Below are 16,593 nucleotides of genomic sequence, written 5' to 3' on the forward strand. Positions count from 1 at the left end.
TTATCGAAAATTCCATCAATTCCCGCCATCACCGAGCAATCGATCAAGTTCGATGAGCGTCAAAATTTACATAGCTATGAAATGAATATGAACCGTTCTACAATTAAAAATAATCTTAAACTTAAATACAAGATAAAATTTTCTAATAATATATTATGAAATTGAAAAAAATATAAAACTAGAAAAATTATATAATTTTAAAAATATAAAAGCATATACTGCAGAAAAGCACGCGGATTAAGAAATTAAAAAAAAAAAAAATATGAACATAATTTGTACAGATAAACAAAACAATACCTTGAAATCCAGGCGTAAAATAATGCCATAATTGATTATCGATTGTGGTAAAAATTCGGTCATTATCAAAAGTTCGAAGATTCGATAAGTTTCGGAAGTTCGATCCAGACCAACGAGGGTTCGAATTAATTTTTAAAGGAGTTAGAATTTCTAAAAGCCATTAATGAGCAGCGCTTTAGGAAGGGCTGATTTCTTTTCCATTGCACTTCCTGTGCACCTTAAGACGGAGGGGAAGGGATTTCCATTCACAAAAAGGACCATTTATATAAAGTTTCAGTTCAGTAAAGTTTCATATGTTGTTACCCCTCATGCAAAAAACACATGTTAGAACAAGTGCATAACATATATATGTAGAAAGGATTTTTTGGCTGACGATTCAGCTTTCGCATTGTAATTCTGTCTTGCGTTAAAAGTGCTGATACTAATATCTCTTTTGAGTGTATTATTGTAAGGAGATCTGAAAGACTTTAAAGGCTGTTACATTTCTTACTCCAGATTGCATGAGATCACATAAAGCTTGATACGTATACTAAATTTTTAACTCCAGTTCACTACTGAAAATTTCTATTTTGCTCTCCTGTTTTTATATTTATTTATATCTTGAACATAGAATTTGAAAGTTATCTATAATATTAATTTTGAGAAAATTTTCTTTCTTTTCGTGGAACAATTTCTTTTTAAATCTCGACTAAGTTTAGTTGTTAGTAGTGTATTATCTTACTGTAAAATATATTATTTGTATTCTTTACTAAAGAAAATTACATTTTAATTTGAAGTTTATTTTGATAAGAATATATTGGTTGCGGCCTCTTTCTTTTTGGCTGCCTAGGGCAACAATACAAAAACAAGAAATGCCAATTTTGACAGTAAAAACTTTATAAATTTTATTATAGTAAATTAATATTTTTCAGAGTTTTAAAAAATTGTTAAAACATTTTTTTAAAGGGGACTTTCGTTTAAAACGAATTTTATTACAAATTTATTTTTGAAATGCGTTAAGATATTTAGACTTTTAAAACTCGTATAGAAAGAATTAAATTTTTTTAAAAAAATGCTCGGAAAATGATGGCAGCATTCGAATAGTTTGTTAAACATATATGTTATTAATTTCAAATTCAAATAAGTGTATTTTTTTAATGACAATAATAATAAATATCTTACATAATATCTTAATTAATTGATTTGATAAATACTATAAAATGTATTTAAAATTAAATAATTTTTGAGCATCTGTTGCCGAACAAATACACGTAGAGTTCAGTTATTTGCATGTTTTTGAAACTTAATTCACAAAGGTATTAAAAATTATTAAATAACTGTTTTATCATTACTTCAGGAAGATATTTAAAATGAATTAAGCATAAAAAATTCGCGTGAATTGTGAATATATCTTAAAGTAAAAGATACATCGATAATTCATTTATATATAAATTGAAATCTGTTGCTGGTGTGTTTCAACAACGCTTTATTCCAAAAGGGCATGCTTAAAGCAAGTATTTTTATATATACCAAAAATTCGATTTTTCATTTTTTTTTTAAATCGAAAATCGGAATACCCCTAATTGCGTGCGGTATGAAAACTTTCCCCTGCATACATAACAAATTCTTTCCGTTTTAAGATTTTGATTTTTGTTTTGACGGAATTATACATATTTTGTTGCTTGCTTTTGAGGACCTGTTGCTTTCGTTTCCTTACTGTATACTTAGGAATTATTTCAGACTAGCCACTTTTGACGACCAGCTGATTCGCCAATCTTAATGTTCGTTTCAATTTTAATAATTAAATATTTTACGCAATTCCTACTTTAATAGATTCTTCATCAAAATATTTTAAAACTTCAAATTTTGATAGTCATATAATTCACTCATAATATTATAAAGGCCTTCAGTCATAGCGTGATATGTATCTCTCTAATTTTCTGTTAGCTCCCGTAGAATTTATGCTTTAAATTAAAGTGGAAAGAATTAATCTGCAATTAATATAATAATATTTTTTACTGAAACGAAGCATTTTTTTATAATATGATTACTGCTAACAGAGTCACTGATCGTTTAAACTTTATGGGCAATAAAAAATATCTTTCTTTATTTATGTAATATCTCAAGAATTTCTCAACAAAATTTTCTCAGATTCATCATGAACAGATCGATTCATTAGCAATGTTTAATTTTAAATGCAACAAACACTAAAAAAATAAAAGGAATCGTTTTAAATTATCGGTCGAAAACAGGTTTAAAAAAGCTACTTAAAAAACGATGTACTTAAAACTATAAGCATATACAAAAAAATATATAACTAACATAAATACAATTTAATTAGAAAAGCATGCAACTAACCTAAAAATAATTTAAATCAAAAATCATTCGTTGATAATATTGTCAACAATCAGAACACAATGCGCATGCGTGAATTTTCAATGCCAGTTACGGTAACGCAACTGGCTAATTTTTCTACCCCAGTTGGGGTAACGCTATGCAGATTAGACATTTTTAATTTCCTTTATTCTGTTTTATTTTAATTCAAAAGTACTTCAGAATGAATCTGAAAGATCGATTAATTAACAATGTTTGATTTTAAATGCATAAAACATTAAGAAAATAAACAGAATCGTTTGAAATAATCGGCCGAAAAATGTTAACCCTATCCTCATTACTGTTGGGGAAAAAAACTGAAGCCTTACTCATTTGGCGGTGGGGAAAATGGAAGATTTTTTTGGCGTGAAAGTTAGTTTTTAATTAATAATTAAAATTCTAATTAAAAATTCAAAAAAAAGGGACCCCAGGTGCACATTTCAGACCTCTAAGGTATACATGTACCAAATTTGGTAGCTGTAGGTCAAATGGCCTGGACTGTAGAGCGCCAACACACACACACACATTGAGCTTTATATAAGTATAGATAATGATTTGCCACTAGATGAAAAAAAAAAAAAATCACATTCACAATCTAACTGAGATGGTGGAAACTATGTTTTCCCGTCACTGACACCTGTATGTTCTTTCGTTCTGAAATCCTATATTTCATACAATTTATCTGCTACAGTTAAATCGTATTTTTTTTTTTTTTTTTTTAATCCTTCTTGTTTTTTCTTACTTGACAATAGTATTCGAATGTTAAAGTTAATCGTGATACAAATTGCACATGCGCTTCATTTGATAAGCTTTGAGCATTTTTGAAATTCCTAGAACATTCTCGAGGTACAGGTTGAAATTTAGCTAAAGATAATTTTTTTATATATATAATGTGACAATTCTTCCTCATTTGCATTGTAAATGTTGTTGGCTTTAATCCGCAGGAAGTTAAATAGTATCGCGGCTTGTAAGCCTTTAGGAACTTCATTAGTAGTGAATGCTTTTTCCAAGGAATTAAAAAACAAATTCAATGCCCCAACAGAAATTGTGTTTTTATGCATTTTTATTAAATTTTCAACACTAAGAAGCGCGTTTTTTCATTCATCAGGTAATGATTTATTTATTTAGTTTGACTTTTCTAGCTCAGTTTCTTTCTCGAGTTGGACCTATTTCATTTTTTCAATCTCTAATTTAGGTTGTTCATTAGCTGCCTTAATCGTCCAATCTTCAGCTATCGATTTCACGACTCCACGAACAAACTTTTGATTTCATTTTGAACACATCAGAATTTTTAATTAATTTCTTAGGTTTCAAAATTTTTCTTGATTAACAAATATAATTATGAGGATTTTTTCATGTTGAGAATTCAATAAGGAAGAAGGAATTTGCATAGGAACTCTTCTTCTCAAGGATTCCAGATGCGTTTTTTTTTAGAGGATAATCTCTTTTTGAGCTTCAATCCAGCCCTTTTCTACTGACGTCTCGTACCAAAGTTTGGCTGCTAGCCATCATCAAAAGTGTGCAAAACGCCCATTTGTAAATTACTCCTCTCATATATATGCATTGGAAAAATGTGCATGATTATTAAATTCAGGGTGCGCAACGTCATTAAATGCCCTTAAAAACTGCTTATTTCAAATGGCTCATATCTAAGGATAAAAGTGCTTATTTTTCTTTCTGAAGGGGAAAGGAAATTTCACTCCAATACAGAATCATGCTAGATCTGCCTGATTATATGACTGTATTTTCTGTGCGGTACAGCAAAATACAAACAATTATCTTTTATTTGCATCGTTAAATGCTGTAACATTTTTGTACCACAACTCCCTTATATGAGGGAGTATGAGACTCCTATAAAGAAGGAATGGGGCAATATTTGAGAAAATTAAAATTGATAGATATTGCATTTTGATATCCTTTTCATTCAATAATTTACTGTTTTGTACATGCCAAACATGAATTAATTTTGAAATCTTTATTGGTGCAGCTGCATCTTGAAAACTTTTATTTTCTTTTACAACCATTGATTGCAGTATTTTATTATTTAATATATTTTCCCCATCTCGATGATTTTTCTTCCATATTCATGACATTTTTACATAAAAAAAGTATATAATTCATAGTTTGTTTGTTTTTTAATTGAGAGTAACAAAAGCTTTAATAAATAACTTCCAAAATTTAGCTTTATATTTTTCATTACTTAATATTTATTATTACTGCCTATTACTTTATTACATTTACAGTAGAATTTCCTTTAACTGAAATTAAGTGGTAAATATGATTTTAGGAAGAAAGAATTTTTTTATATGAAATTTTACAGAATGTATTCATACTTTATATGTTACAGTTATTGACAAAAATAAAGAATAAGTTTAAAATTATCAACTTTTTATTGCATTGTAACACACCAATAACTAATTTTACTAAACAACTTTAAGAAAAATTAAAAATTTTAACTGGTCAGCATATTTAGCCATTAAGAAAATGCATTCAAATGGAATCGAATATGTCCCATTCCTCCCTCTGCAGAATTTTCTTTTAAAATACATATCTCATAAAGCAAGCTATATTTAAAAATATTTTTATTTTAGAAACAATATGACTGAAAAAAATCATTGATGAAGTAAGAATTTGTATTTATTTCTGAGACATAAAAAGTATGTTTTCTATTTTAAACACAAATAATATTATGGCTGGTGTAACAGTTAGGATCAAACAAGGTGTTATGGCTGCTCTATCTAATGGAGAAACTAGAAATTGATTCCAATCTTTTATTTAGACATAAATTCAGCTGTCCGATTCCTCCCAACGCCCCCTATATTTATTATCAAACTTCTAAGTATATTGTTTGATAACGGATTCTAAAACCCTCCGTGCTTCTGCGCATGCGTTAGGATGGGTTTAATTGGTTAAAATAGAGCCGAGGGGAAAGATGAAAGAAGGAGATTTACATTTAACAGTAAAATAAACTCGCTGACTAAATTAAAATAAAATAATAAAATCAGAAAAAACATGATACTAACATATACGTGGGGAAAAAAAGAAGAAGAAAGAAAAAAAAAAACTGAACGGAAAAAGTATCTAAATGAGCAGGAATCAAGTCAAAAGACGAAGAATTCCGGAAATGCTCTCATCCTTACCGCGTAGCTTAATGAGAATAGAATTGTCGAAAAGTGGTCGTCTCAGGATACTGAAACGAACAGTAATTAAATTGTTTTTGATAAGTTACATTTAGATGGTTTATTACACTTTGTAACTCTTTTTTGATTGATTTTATTACTCCGTTTGATGTATTTGATTGATAAATGCCAATTTAACTAAATTAATTTTGCTGTGTTTAATCAACTTTTAATATATGTTTTCGATTATTGAACTGGATACTTCTTAAAGATAACCTTTGGAATAATTATTTTAATGATGATATATGATGATTATTCCTATTAATATACATGCTTTCAAATTTCTATTCATATCGGAAATAGCAAAATATGGGATGAATAATAGCTTTAAGAAGTGTAGCAATAATGGAAATTAAAAATATGTAGGATAAATGAATGAATATTTAGAATGGTGTTCTGTGATTTGTGTTCTACGTCTGTAACAAGCATATATCCTGTATATATCTTTACATATAATGAAGCCTTTCTCAATCAAAATGTATTTGGATAGAACATTAAGTTGTCTGTAAAGCATAGAAGAAAACGGATTTACATTTATGAATAAATGTAATGCACTATTTTTTTTTTATATATATATTCGTAAAATAAAATGATGTGGTCTATTTATGAGAAGTAAGCGATGATGATAGGAATTATATATACTGATAAAGAAATCGATGAATAAAACGCAAAAAGGATAAAAAATCACTTGAATTTTCTCTTTTTATCGGTATTCATTTTTACACTAAAATGAGTGTTTTTTAAACAATAAAAAATATATTTGATTTTATTTCTTCTGCTCAAATTGCAAAGCTTTTCATTTTTTCAGCAAAATGGCGATTCAAGATTATATGCAATTTAAACCAAACTTTCAATGTTCTTGAATATTTCTTTGCAGAAAAGAATCAAACTTCACCCAGAAATTTTCGTTGTAAATATTTTGCTATAAATGATTTAACATGTAGATTGTAATTTCTCGGATGCTTTCAGTGTCTTAGAAATTAACCAGTTGGAGTGGTTCCACAAAAACTTTCTCACATATTCTCTAATAAAGGTATTATTCCCCCACCCCACAAAAAATTATGAACCCAGGGTAAGGTAGCGAACGCCTTGCATGGCATTGGCGTATAATAGTTACGAAATGTTTATCTTTGGCGTGAATTTAGCATTTTTATTAAATCTAACGTGTGATCCTTGGGTCCCCCCCCCGCTTAATTCCTGGCATGCGGTAATAGTATTCGAAAATCAAATTTGTGTTTTGATGTGGTTTTTCCTACCGATTGAAACCAAAATTTGACACAGAACTGCAATTCTAATCAAAAATCGCATACCATATTTGATATTTAAGTCATTGCGTTTACATGCTTCTGAAAGTACCGATAGACAAACTGTCTACTTCTAGTTGGATTTGGCTCAAAATTGGATGGATGTCTCTACTTTTGATGTTAAATTTTTGTACTGAATTTTAACTACTTAGCCTGCTTCGTTTTGTTTTTATCGTGTTAACTTATATTCGAATAGCCGGACAAACAGGCCCTATGAATGGATTTTGCTCAAAATATGACAGAGATCTACAAATTGGTTGTAAAGATCATATACTATATCTCTATCTATTCTCCCCTCCATCTCAAAGCGGTTTTGAATTATCTTTATTATAGACAGACATAATGCAAATAATGTGTGTTTTTGTAACTCAGGGAGGTCTAAAACGTGGAGATTCCTCGTAATCACGAACCCGAATTTTTGAATGATTACAATATTTTCTCTATATTTGTCGTATACGAAAAAGTAAAAATTATATTATTTACATCAAGATAATATTTAAATTTTGCACATATAAATATGAAAACCCTTTAATAGAAAACGTTAGATGTCTCCCAATGTAATCATGATATATTAACCGTAGTTTACACTCTGGTTTATTTTTCCTAGATGAATCTATTCATGATATTGAAAAAAAGGTGCTGCCATAGAAAGTGAAAAATAATGTACAACTTAATAATAATGTACAATGTTTGTACAATTTTAAATATGCAAACATTCCTCTACGAACATTTTATGTTGAGAATCTTTTAGCATTCTTTTCTAGCTTTAAAGTGATATTTTTAGTTTTCATATACAATGATAAACAGCAGAATTAAATTGTGTGTTCTGAGACTGTGCTTGTTGTAAACTGATTTTAAAACCATTTTTAGTGTGTATCCTATTGGCAACAAACATTACAGCTTCGGTCTTATTCTCATATTATTTTTGACGACAGAATTGAATATTTTGGTTAAGTGTGACACTTAGCATTTTTAAAAGTTTACATTTGGCCAAATATGACTTTTATCTTAAGGTATTTTAATATCTTCAATTATTTATTCAATGTGAGTCTAAATTTTATAATTGCTAAAAACAGACACTTTATCTTCTTTACATTATTTGTCTTCAGAATTTGAATAAAATTATATTTTTAGTGAATATTTTTGTAACTTTTATGCTAGTGCCATGACCTGTTCTAAATAATTGATGTTCTTAAATTCACTTAACATTAGTAAATATCCGTATTATTAATGATTGAAGTTTAGGAAATATTGTATATATTGTCAGAAGAGCAGTGAATAACAAGGTTAACATTCTGATATTGCTTTTGTACTTATCAAAACTTTATTGGTTCATCTATTCCAGAAAATGAGAGGGGAAAAGAATAATTCCCCTTAATTCCTAGTGTTAAATTTCAGTGGATATGTCAAAAAATAGTTATTTATTGTCTATTATGAAGTTGAACACTACAAAAATGAACTTGGTGATGTAATTTGTTAATAAACAAGAAGTTCTCAAATATTTCCTGTTTATATAATGAAATGGAAATTTTCTCTGAAGAAAAGAAATCAAGAAAGATTTCTTGGAATGAAAGAGAGAACTGTAGTTGAAGTTTTTGCATTTTTCTGGTATAAAAATTTCTGAGAACCTTATGTATTCATTCGAAATTGTGTCAAAAATTACTTAAATATGTAATGGTTTTTGAAAATATCATTTATGATAAATTTTGAAATTTATTAACACAAAATGTTCTTCATTTTGCCATCTTATGCTAATTTTTCCTTCTGTTTTAGTTCAATGATTAAAACTCATTCATACATCACATTGTGATATCATTTATCAATAACATAATGTTTGTTTTTAGATGGAGAAGGTTAGTTTTGATGGTGGTGGAGGTATTTTTATGGAAAAAATTGTAGGAGCTGCTACAGAACAAAAAAGTGAGTACTTTCAATATATTCAGTATAATGTCTATTCATTTGTCTGTCAATTGCATTTAGTAAACGGAAATTATCTTCGAAAATATCAATGTGTTAATTTTGAAAATTATCAAATCAAGAAAATTTAAAGTTGATTTCATCTAGAAAAGTTGGAAAATAATAACATTCATATATATATATATATATATATAATATTTTATTTTAAAGTAATTTGTAATGAATATTGAGTTGCAATTTGCATTTTGTAATTATTTTTACAATTACAAAATTTCTTTAAATTTCCTATTTCTTAGATATATAGATGACTAAAATATATATATTCATATTCTTTCCTAATTAATGTATTGACTATTCTGCCCCAATCAAAATTAAAAAATATTAATTTTTATTTGATTTTGTTTAAAGATTTTGTCAAAGTAACAGACAATTTCTTTTTAAAAGTTAATTTTCTATATCAAAAACAGTTATTGAGACCAACAATCAGTAATAAAACTATGCTTCTTTTTATTGATGATAACTGATAAAAATTGAAATTATAATATCTCTTTATTGCAACAAACAGGCGTGTTCCCCTTGTCTTAAATTTGCATAATATGTATTTGAAACACAAAAACATATATTTACTTAATTAATAATTATTCGATCCCAAGTCTTGGCTTCCTCTCCTGTCTGAAGTTAAAATATCCATTTCTAATTTTAACTGCTTGTTTTTAAATATTTTGCTGTATATTGATTTTTTTAATTTAAGCCTCGAAAATGTTAATATACAATTTCTAATATTTTGTTAAAAATGTCTTTGTATGTCTATTGTTGCCAAATCTGTATTTACCAATCTCTGCCCATGAGGTGCTGAAACATTTTCCTTTATTTTTTATGCAATCCCTGTCAAATGACTATGAATTCATATTCTTGTCAAATAACCTTTTATCATTACCTGTTAATCTTGTGCTATGTTGTAGTTATGCATTAATACTGCTACGAATATATTCCTCTAAAATTTATGGTTTTGTTATAGTGAGTGTTTGGTGACAGTCAGCAGGCTTCAGTAACAAATAACGACGTGTATTCTCGCGAATACTCAGGCGATGAGTTTAAAAATCATCTAAAAAAAACCTAGAAAATGCAAGGAAATTTGAGAATTTTCATAAAAACAGGAAAAATATATTAAATTGTAAATATCTTAGTCCCCCCCCCATTTAAAAATTGCCTATTTCTAAAGATGCAGTAAACGATCGCAGTCGTTGCTTTTAAAAACGAAACAATACCATTCGCGATTGTGTAATGTGGGAACTCTCCTCTTTTTTTTTTTTTTTTTTTCCTTCTTTTTCTGTACATCATTTCAGTTTCGATTTGCGAGACAATTGTTCCTTTTCTATGAGATTCCGGAATTGCAGCTAATGAGCATGCATGAGATTTCTGTAACTGCGTGAAAGAATGGAATACATTTCTCTGGCAGGATTAGCAACATTCAGTCTGCGGAAGCAGCGCAGTGGTGTTTAATCAACCATACTTGAGTATATTGAATGATTTCTTTATTATTTAAGAAATTGGGAGCTTATTCAAAGTAGATTAGAGAATTTTCGTAAAACAGTGGACTTCTCTAAATCATTATTAATACGAATTGGACGGATAAAAAAAATCAATCCTGACTTTGATGAATGAGTTAGAGAAGTTCCACGAAATCAATTTATTACGTACTGCTCGCTTTGTAAGAGGAAAATAAACCCAAGTAATATGGGAAAACACTGAAATGTCATCATGCCGAAAGAGGAAAATATACAAGACTGGTACCAGTTCAAAATAATCATTGATGTTGGACTTAGAATCTAAATGGATTGCAGGAAAATATCACACGTCAAATCCGAAAGCGTCAAATTTATTATTCAAAAATACTTTAGTTCTTGAACTTTCAGTCGAGTTTTTTTATTTCAAGAACAATCATTTAAAGCTGAATTTTTATGGACATTAAAATGTGTGGCGTCACATTCGTCCTTTCCTGCATTCAATAATATATCGAAAATATTTTCTTATATAAAAATCTACGTTAAGCCGTACAGAAATGTACCTTATTTGTTACGGATTAGATCCATTAGCTCCATGAAACTGATGGCTGAAAAATCTGCAGAAATTGATGCTCAAATATTTGAATTGGCAAAAATGAATAATTATGAAAAAGTAATCTTACTTTGTAACATTTTTTGTTAAGCAGTCATTAAATGATTTGTATCATGATAACAAAAATGTTTTGTTTCACCCGAACCCTTAATTTTATACGGTTTACAATTAAGGAACATTGGATGTAATATATCCCTCCATGAATATATAAATTTTGTCTTGCTAAATTCTAGATAATAAATAAAGATTTAAAAAAAATTCAGTATGTATAACTTTCTTTTAATATGCTATTTCGAATAATGTTAAATTGGTGCTTCTTTTCCTTACTTTTTTTACTCCTTCGAACCATATTCCATTATAATTAGCACATTAATGCTACTTGCGTATTTCCTTGTATCTTGAATATATTTACAGGGAAAATGCAGGGATTTTTCTTTTTCCCATATTTGAGTGACAAAATGTTTAAATTAATATTTTCTTAAAATTCATTATCAAGTGTGCCGATATTACCGATATTATTGGCATAAGAACTTAATTTCTTGGATGGATTAAATTATTGGTTCTGAAAATTTTAAAATAATGTATTGTATTGAAGTATGCATAATTGTTCAAAAATTAACACATTAGGAAGTGAGTGAAAAGTTGACAGCGAAATCCCATCTGTTCTAACATGAAATAGCAAAAGTTAAATAAAGGTGTATGAAAAATAATCCATTTTTTTAAGAGAAATGTTTCCAAGCCATATAAACATAATTTTTATGCCTCTTCCTTGTGGGAGAGGGAAGACTTATATGCAAAATTAGACTTTATATAATATATTATTGGCAATAATTTATAAATTTAAAAATTGGATGTCTGATATAAAATTCCATTTTGAACCTGAGCCGATGTCTTCAAGAAAGGATTCAAAGCATTGGGCAAGGATGGATCAGATATAAAGTATAAATTTATGCTATTAGCTGATTTATTGCGTCTATGTTAAAAGTGCCCTTTAATGCAAACTAAAAAGACACAATCTTTAGCTTAATGTAAACGACTTTTATTTTGCTTTTCTTTCTAATATACACTGGTGTGCAAAACTTAAGCAACAGGTGCTTTTTGTTTGCCATAACTGTACAAGAAATCGCCTAAGAGACATGAAATTCAGGAATGAAAGACAGCATTTTGTAAAACGATGACGAAAGCATAGTTGCACAAAAATGAATACAATACATATAGCAAAACAAAAAAAGGCTTTATTGAATTCATGGTATCGCTACACATGATTGCCCAAGAGGAAGAACAACAAGCAGTTGTTTCTTAGTATGGGTATGCCCTCCCCTTACTGCAGTGGTTGCTTCGTACCGTCTCACCATACTCAGCACCAGATTGACCAACATTTCTTGACGTAAAAGAGGGCACATTCCTCAATCAGCATCTGTTTCAGTTGTTGGGTGTTCCCCGGAGGATGTAATCGTGCCGCAAGGCATCTCCCCAAAGCATTCCACATATGTTCTATGGGATTTAAGTCAGGAGAGAATCCTGGCCAATCCATTCGAGTGATATCTTCACTTTCCAGTAGCTGCTGAACATCAGCAGTCCGGTCTGGCCATTCATTGTCATTCATAAAAACGAAGTATTGTCCAGTAGCATCTCGGAACAGATGCACATGGGGAAGGATCCGTTCAGCATAATGTCTCCCCGACAACAACTACTCCAGAACCACCGTACCGGATTCTTTCCGTGATGTTACTGTTATGAAACAGTGTCCAGACCTCCATTTGTGGCACTAAAACGACTCTCATCCGTAAAGAGGACACGACTCCTTTGATGAGATGTCCAGTTTTTGTGCGGCTTACACCACTCTAAACGGTGCCTCCGATGGACAACTTTCGAAGGGATGCATCATTCAGGACGGTGGGCGAATAGACTACCTTTGTGAAGGCTTCTGGCAACAGTAAACCACGTCACTTGTCACCCTGTTGCTGTACATAGTTATTGAGCAGTTGCGCTTTCTGACTGGTATCGGGCTCTTGTCGTCTGCAGGACGATATATCAGTCATCCACTGCAATGGTTTTCCTAGGGAGGTCACCTCTAACCTTTATAACAACAGTACCTATGATTTGGAAGGCTTTCCAAGCGCACGAAACGACACTTTTGTTGATTTCGAATTCCAGCTATACTAATAAAATTACGACTCACCTCCAGCTTTCCGATCATTCCTCCACGTGTGAATCCATCCAGGTGATTTCTTCTAACCATATTTCACAAAAGAACTCACTTGAACTTGCAGCGAATGTCTTGAATTGCACCCCCGTTCTTCCTTTCCTTGTAGTCTTGAGATGCGCGCACTGTCTGTACGCGTTTTGAGTATACTCATTTCGCCTATGATGTTTTGTTCCCGACATTTGCATACACATCATCTTTCTACTGAATTGCGTTTTCATTGTACTGATCGCAATAATCCCTTTTCTACAATTTCATGGCTTCCTGCAAAAATTTACATTGTTGCTTAAGTTTTGCTCACCAGTGTATTTTTATTTTAGAGTATACTGATTTTTTTTATCAAGTTTTTAAAAATCTTTTTTCTTTTAAAATTGTGTGCAGGTACAAATTTGAGATTTTTCTTTTAGTTATCCTTGTATTTGAATTGCAACTGATACTTGGCAGTTTGGTTGGTTGCATTCAATAATGTAATGTAAACTTTCAAATTAAGCAATTGGAGAGGGCAAGATCCTAAAATCGAAAGTTCTTTAAATTGTAAACTGTGACATAAATAATATTTAAAATAAGATTTTGTATTTGAAATAGTGTTATATGAGATAAAATATTTAAAATACAAACCCATTTTTATATAAACAGTTCCTTGCAACTACATAAAATGATTTTTAAAAAAAAAATCAATTGCTTTCAGATATCTATGAAACTATCCATTTAATCTGAAGTCTGTTGACCCTTGATTGGTCAAATTGTTAGTTTGCAGTATTTTTGTTTCTTCATGGATTTTATACAATATTGTAACCTGTTTAAAGATATTTACAATATTGTAAAACATCTGGTGCTACTCCTAGGCAAATGGAAAATAAATTAATCTCTTTCATTTGAAAAAAAAACGTATAAGTTCATCTTATTTGTTATAAATACTGAAATAAATGAGTTAGTTTGATGTATTAAATGATCTCAAAGAAATGAGGTGATTAATTTTGTGTAAGTTCTTGCAAAATAATGTCTTCTTTTAATTTATCTTTTTTTTTTTTTTTTTTGTCTTTTTATTTATCCATATTTTATTGTGCAAATTAAATTTTATCTTATGTTTTTCCTTTAAGGAAAGGAAAAAAGACAAGCAGATCCTTATACTAGATTTCTAGTATTTGTTTCCAAAAAGCAAATGTCTATCTTGTAAAATTTACTAATTTTTAATTGTTTAGGCTCATCTCAGGCAAAACAGAAAGCAGTCGTCGCTGCTTTTTTACATGCCTGGAAAGGTTACAAAAACCATGCTTGGGGGCATGATCACCTTAAACCTATTACCAAAACATTTCAAAATTGGTTTGGTTTAGGTCTTACTATAGTGGATTCTTTAGACACTATGTATATTATGGGATTAGAAGAAGGTGAGTTTCTTTTCATTCTTTGTTTATATGATGATTCTTTATTCTTTTTTCTTGGTTGTAAGCAAGTGTTTGTTAATTTTTTCCAGAATTCAATGAAGCAAAGGAATGGGTTAAAGAGAAGCTGAATTTTAATGTAAATAAAGATGTTAATTTCTTTGAAACAACAATTAGAGTTTTGGGTGGTCTTCTCAGTGCCTTTCATCTAAGTCAAGAGTCTTTGTTTCTTGAAAAAGCGGTATGTTGCATTAATATTTTTCTCATTATCCAGTTTATTTAATATCTTATTAAATAACTTTTTCTTTCCTCCCCCCCCCCCTTTTTTTTCTGAAATTTTAAAAATGCCATTCTCTCTAACTTTCCTCTTTTGAAATGGATATTTGATCCATTTTTATTTGATAGAGTTCTCAAAATAAAATGGTAAATAGAATTACTTTGTTTATAGATAGATTTAGCCAATAGATTGATGCCGGGATTTAGAAGTTCTTCGGGAATACCATATTCCGATGTGAATCTTTTAACTGGGCATGCACATCCTCCTACTTGGGGACAAGACAGTACTGTATCTGAAATTTCAACTGTTCAATTAGAATTCCGAGATGTGAGTCGCTTGACCGGTGACCCGAAATATGAGGTTAATTTCGTTTTGTTTCTTTCTTATCTAGTGATATATTTGCTAATATTTATTTTGATATTGTAGTCATCTAAATGAAAAATATGCAGAATTATAAAGTCCTGCCGAAAAAATTATGTTAGAGACAGTAATTTTTGGTCCTTGGAGTAACTATGCTTTAGTAAACTAAACGCAAAAATGAAATAACTATCTGCATTCTTTTTGTTATTATACATTTAAGAATCATGTAAATGGTACATAGATGTTTATATTATTTAATTAATCATGTATCAATCAAAATCTGTTCATTATTTTCAATAAATTTTCCATTAAAATGAAAAACTGAAAATAAAAAAAAAAATATTTCAAATTACCGTACTACCTAACGATGAAATAATGAATACTATAATTTTTTGATTACTGATTATTAGAATCATTCTACTTAATTTCGGTTGCTTTCTGCAAAGCACCTTACAAATATCTTATTTTGCCTTTCTATGACGCAAGTGCCATAAAGTTAGCTCTGATACCTATAAAACCGTTAGTTGATCCTTATCCATGAAATCTATTTTATTGCTGACTAGCCGGTTCCCCAATCTTAATGTTCATTAAAATTATAATAATTAAATATTTTATGTAATTCCTACTTTAATAGCTTCTTCTTCAAAATATTTTAAAACTTCAAATTTTGATAGTCATATAATTCACTCATAATATTATAAAGGCCTTCAGTCATAACGTAATATGTATCTCTCTAATTTTTTGTTAGCTCCCGTAGAATTTATGCTTTAAATTAAAAAGGAAATGATTAATCTGCAGTTAATATAATAATATTTTATACTGAAACAAAGCATTTTTTTATAATATGATTATTGAAAACAGAATCACTGAGCATTTAAACCTTATAGATAAAGAATATCTTTCTTAATCTATGTAATATCTCAAGAATTCAGCAATAAAATTTTCTCAGATTCATTATGAGCAGATCGATTAATTAACAATGTTTAATTTTAAATACATCAAACACTAAGAAAATAAGCAGAATCATTTAAAATAATCGGTCGAAAACAGATTTAAAAAAACTACTTAAAAACTATGTACTTAAAACTATAAGCATATACAAAAAATATATAACTAACATAAATACAATTTAATTACAAAATATACAACTAACCTAAAAATAATTTAAATCAAGTCCGCATCCGTTGAAAATAGATATCAA

The 16,593-nt window shown here is 29.3% G+C and overlaps 1 protein-coding gene across 1 annotated transcript in view; it reads left to right on the plus strand.

Annotated features, from left to right (window-relative positions):
* Positions 1-16,593, plus strand: part of LOC129958786 (endoplasmic reticulum mannosyl-oligosaccharide 1,2-alpha-mannosidase-like) — a 43,854-nt gene that overhangs the window by 15,022 nt on the left and 12,239 nt on the right. The window contains exons 3-6 of the mRNA XM_056071461.1: positions 8,977-9,052; positions 14,576-14,761; positions 14,848-14,996; positions 15,204-15,392. Of these exons, the coding sequence (XP_055927436.1) occupies positions 8,977-9,052; positions 14,576-14,761; positions 14,848-14,996; positions 15,204-15,392 (600 nt within the window). The remainder of the gene's footprint in view (positions 1-8,976; positions 9,053-14,575; positions 14,762-14,847; positions 14,997-15,203; positions 15,393-16,593) is intronic.

This window comes from Argiope bruennichi, chromosome X1 (assembly GCF_947563725.1).
Source record: "Argiope bruennichi chromosome X1, qqArgBrue1.1, whole genome shotgun sequence".
NCBI classification, from domain to species: Eukaryota; Metazoa; Arthropoda; class Arachnida; order Araneae; family Araneidae; genus Argiope; species Argiope bruennichi.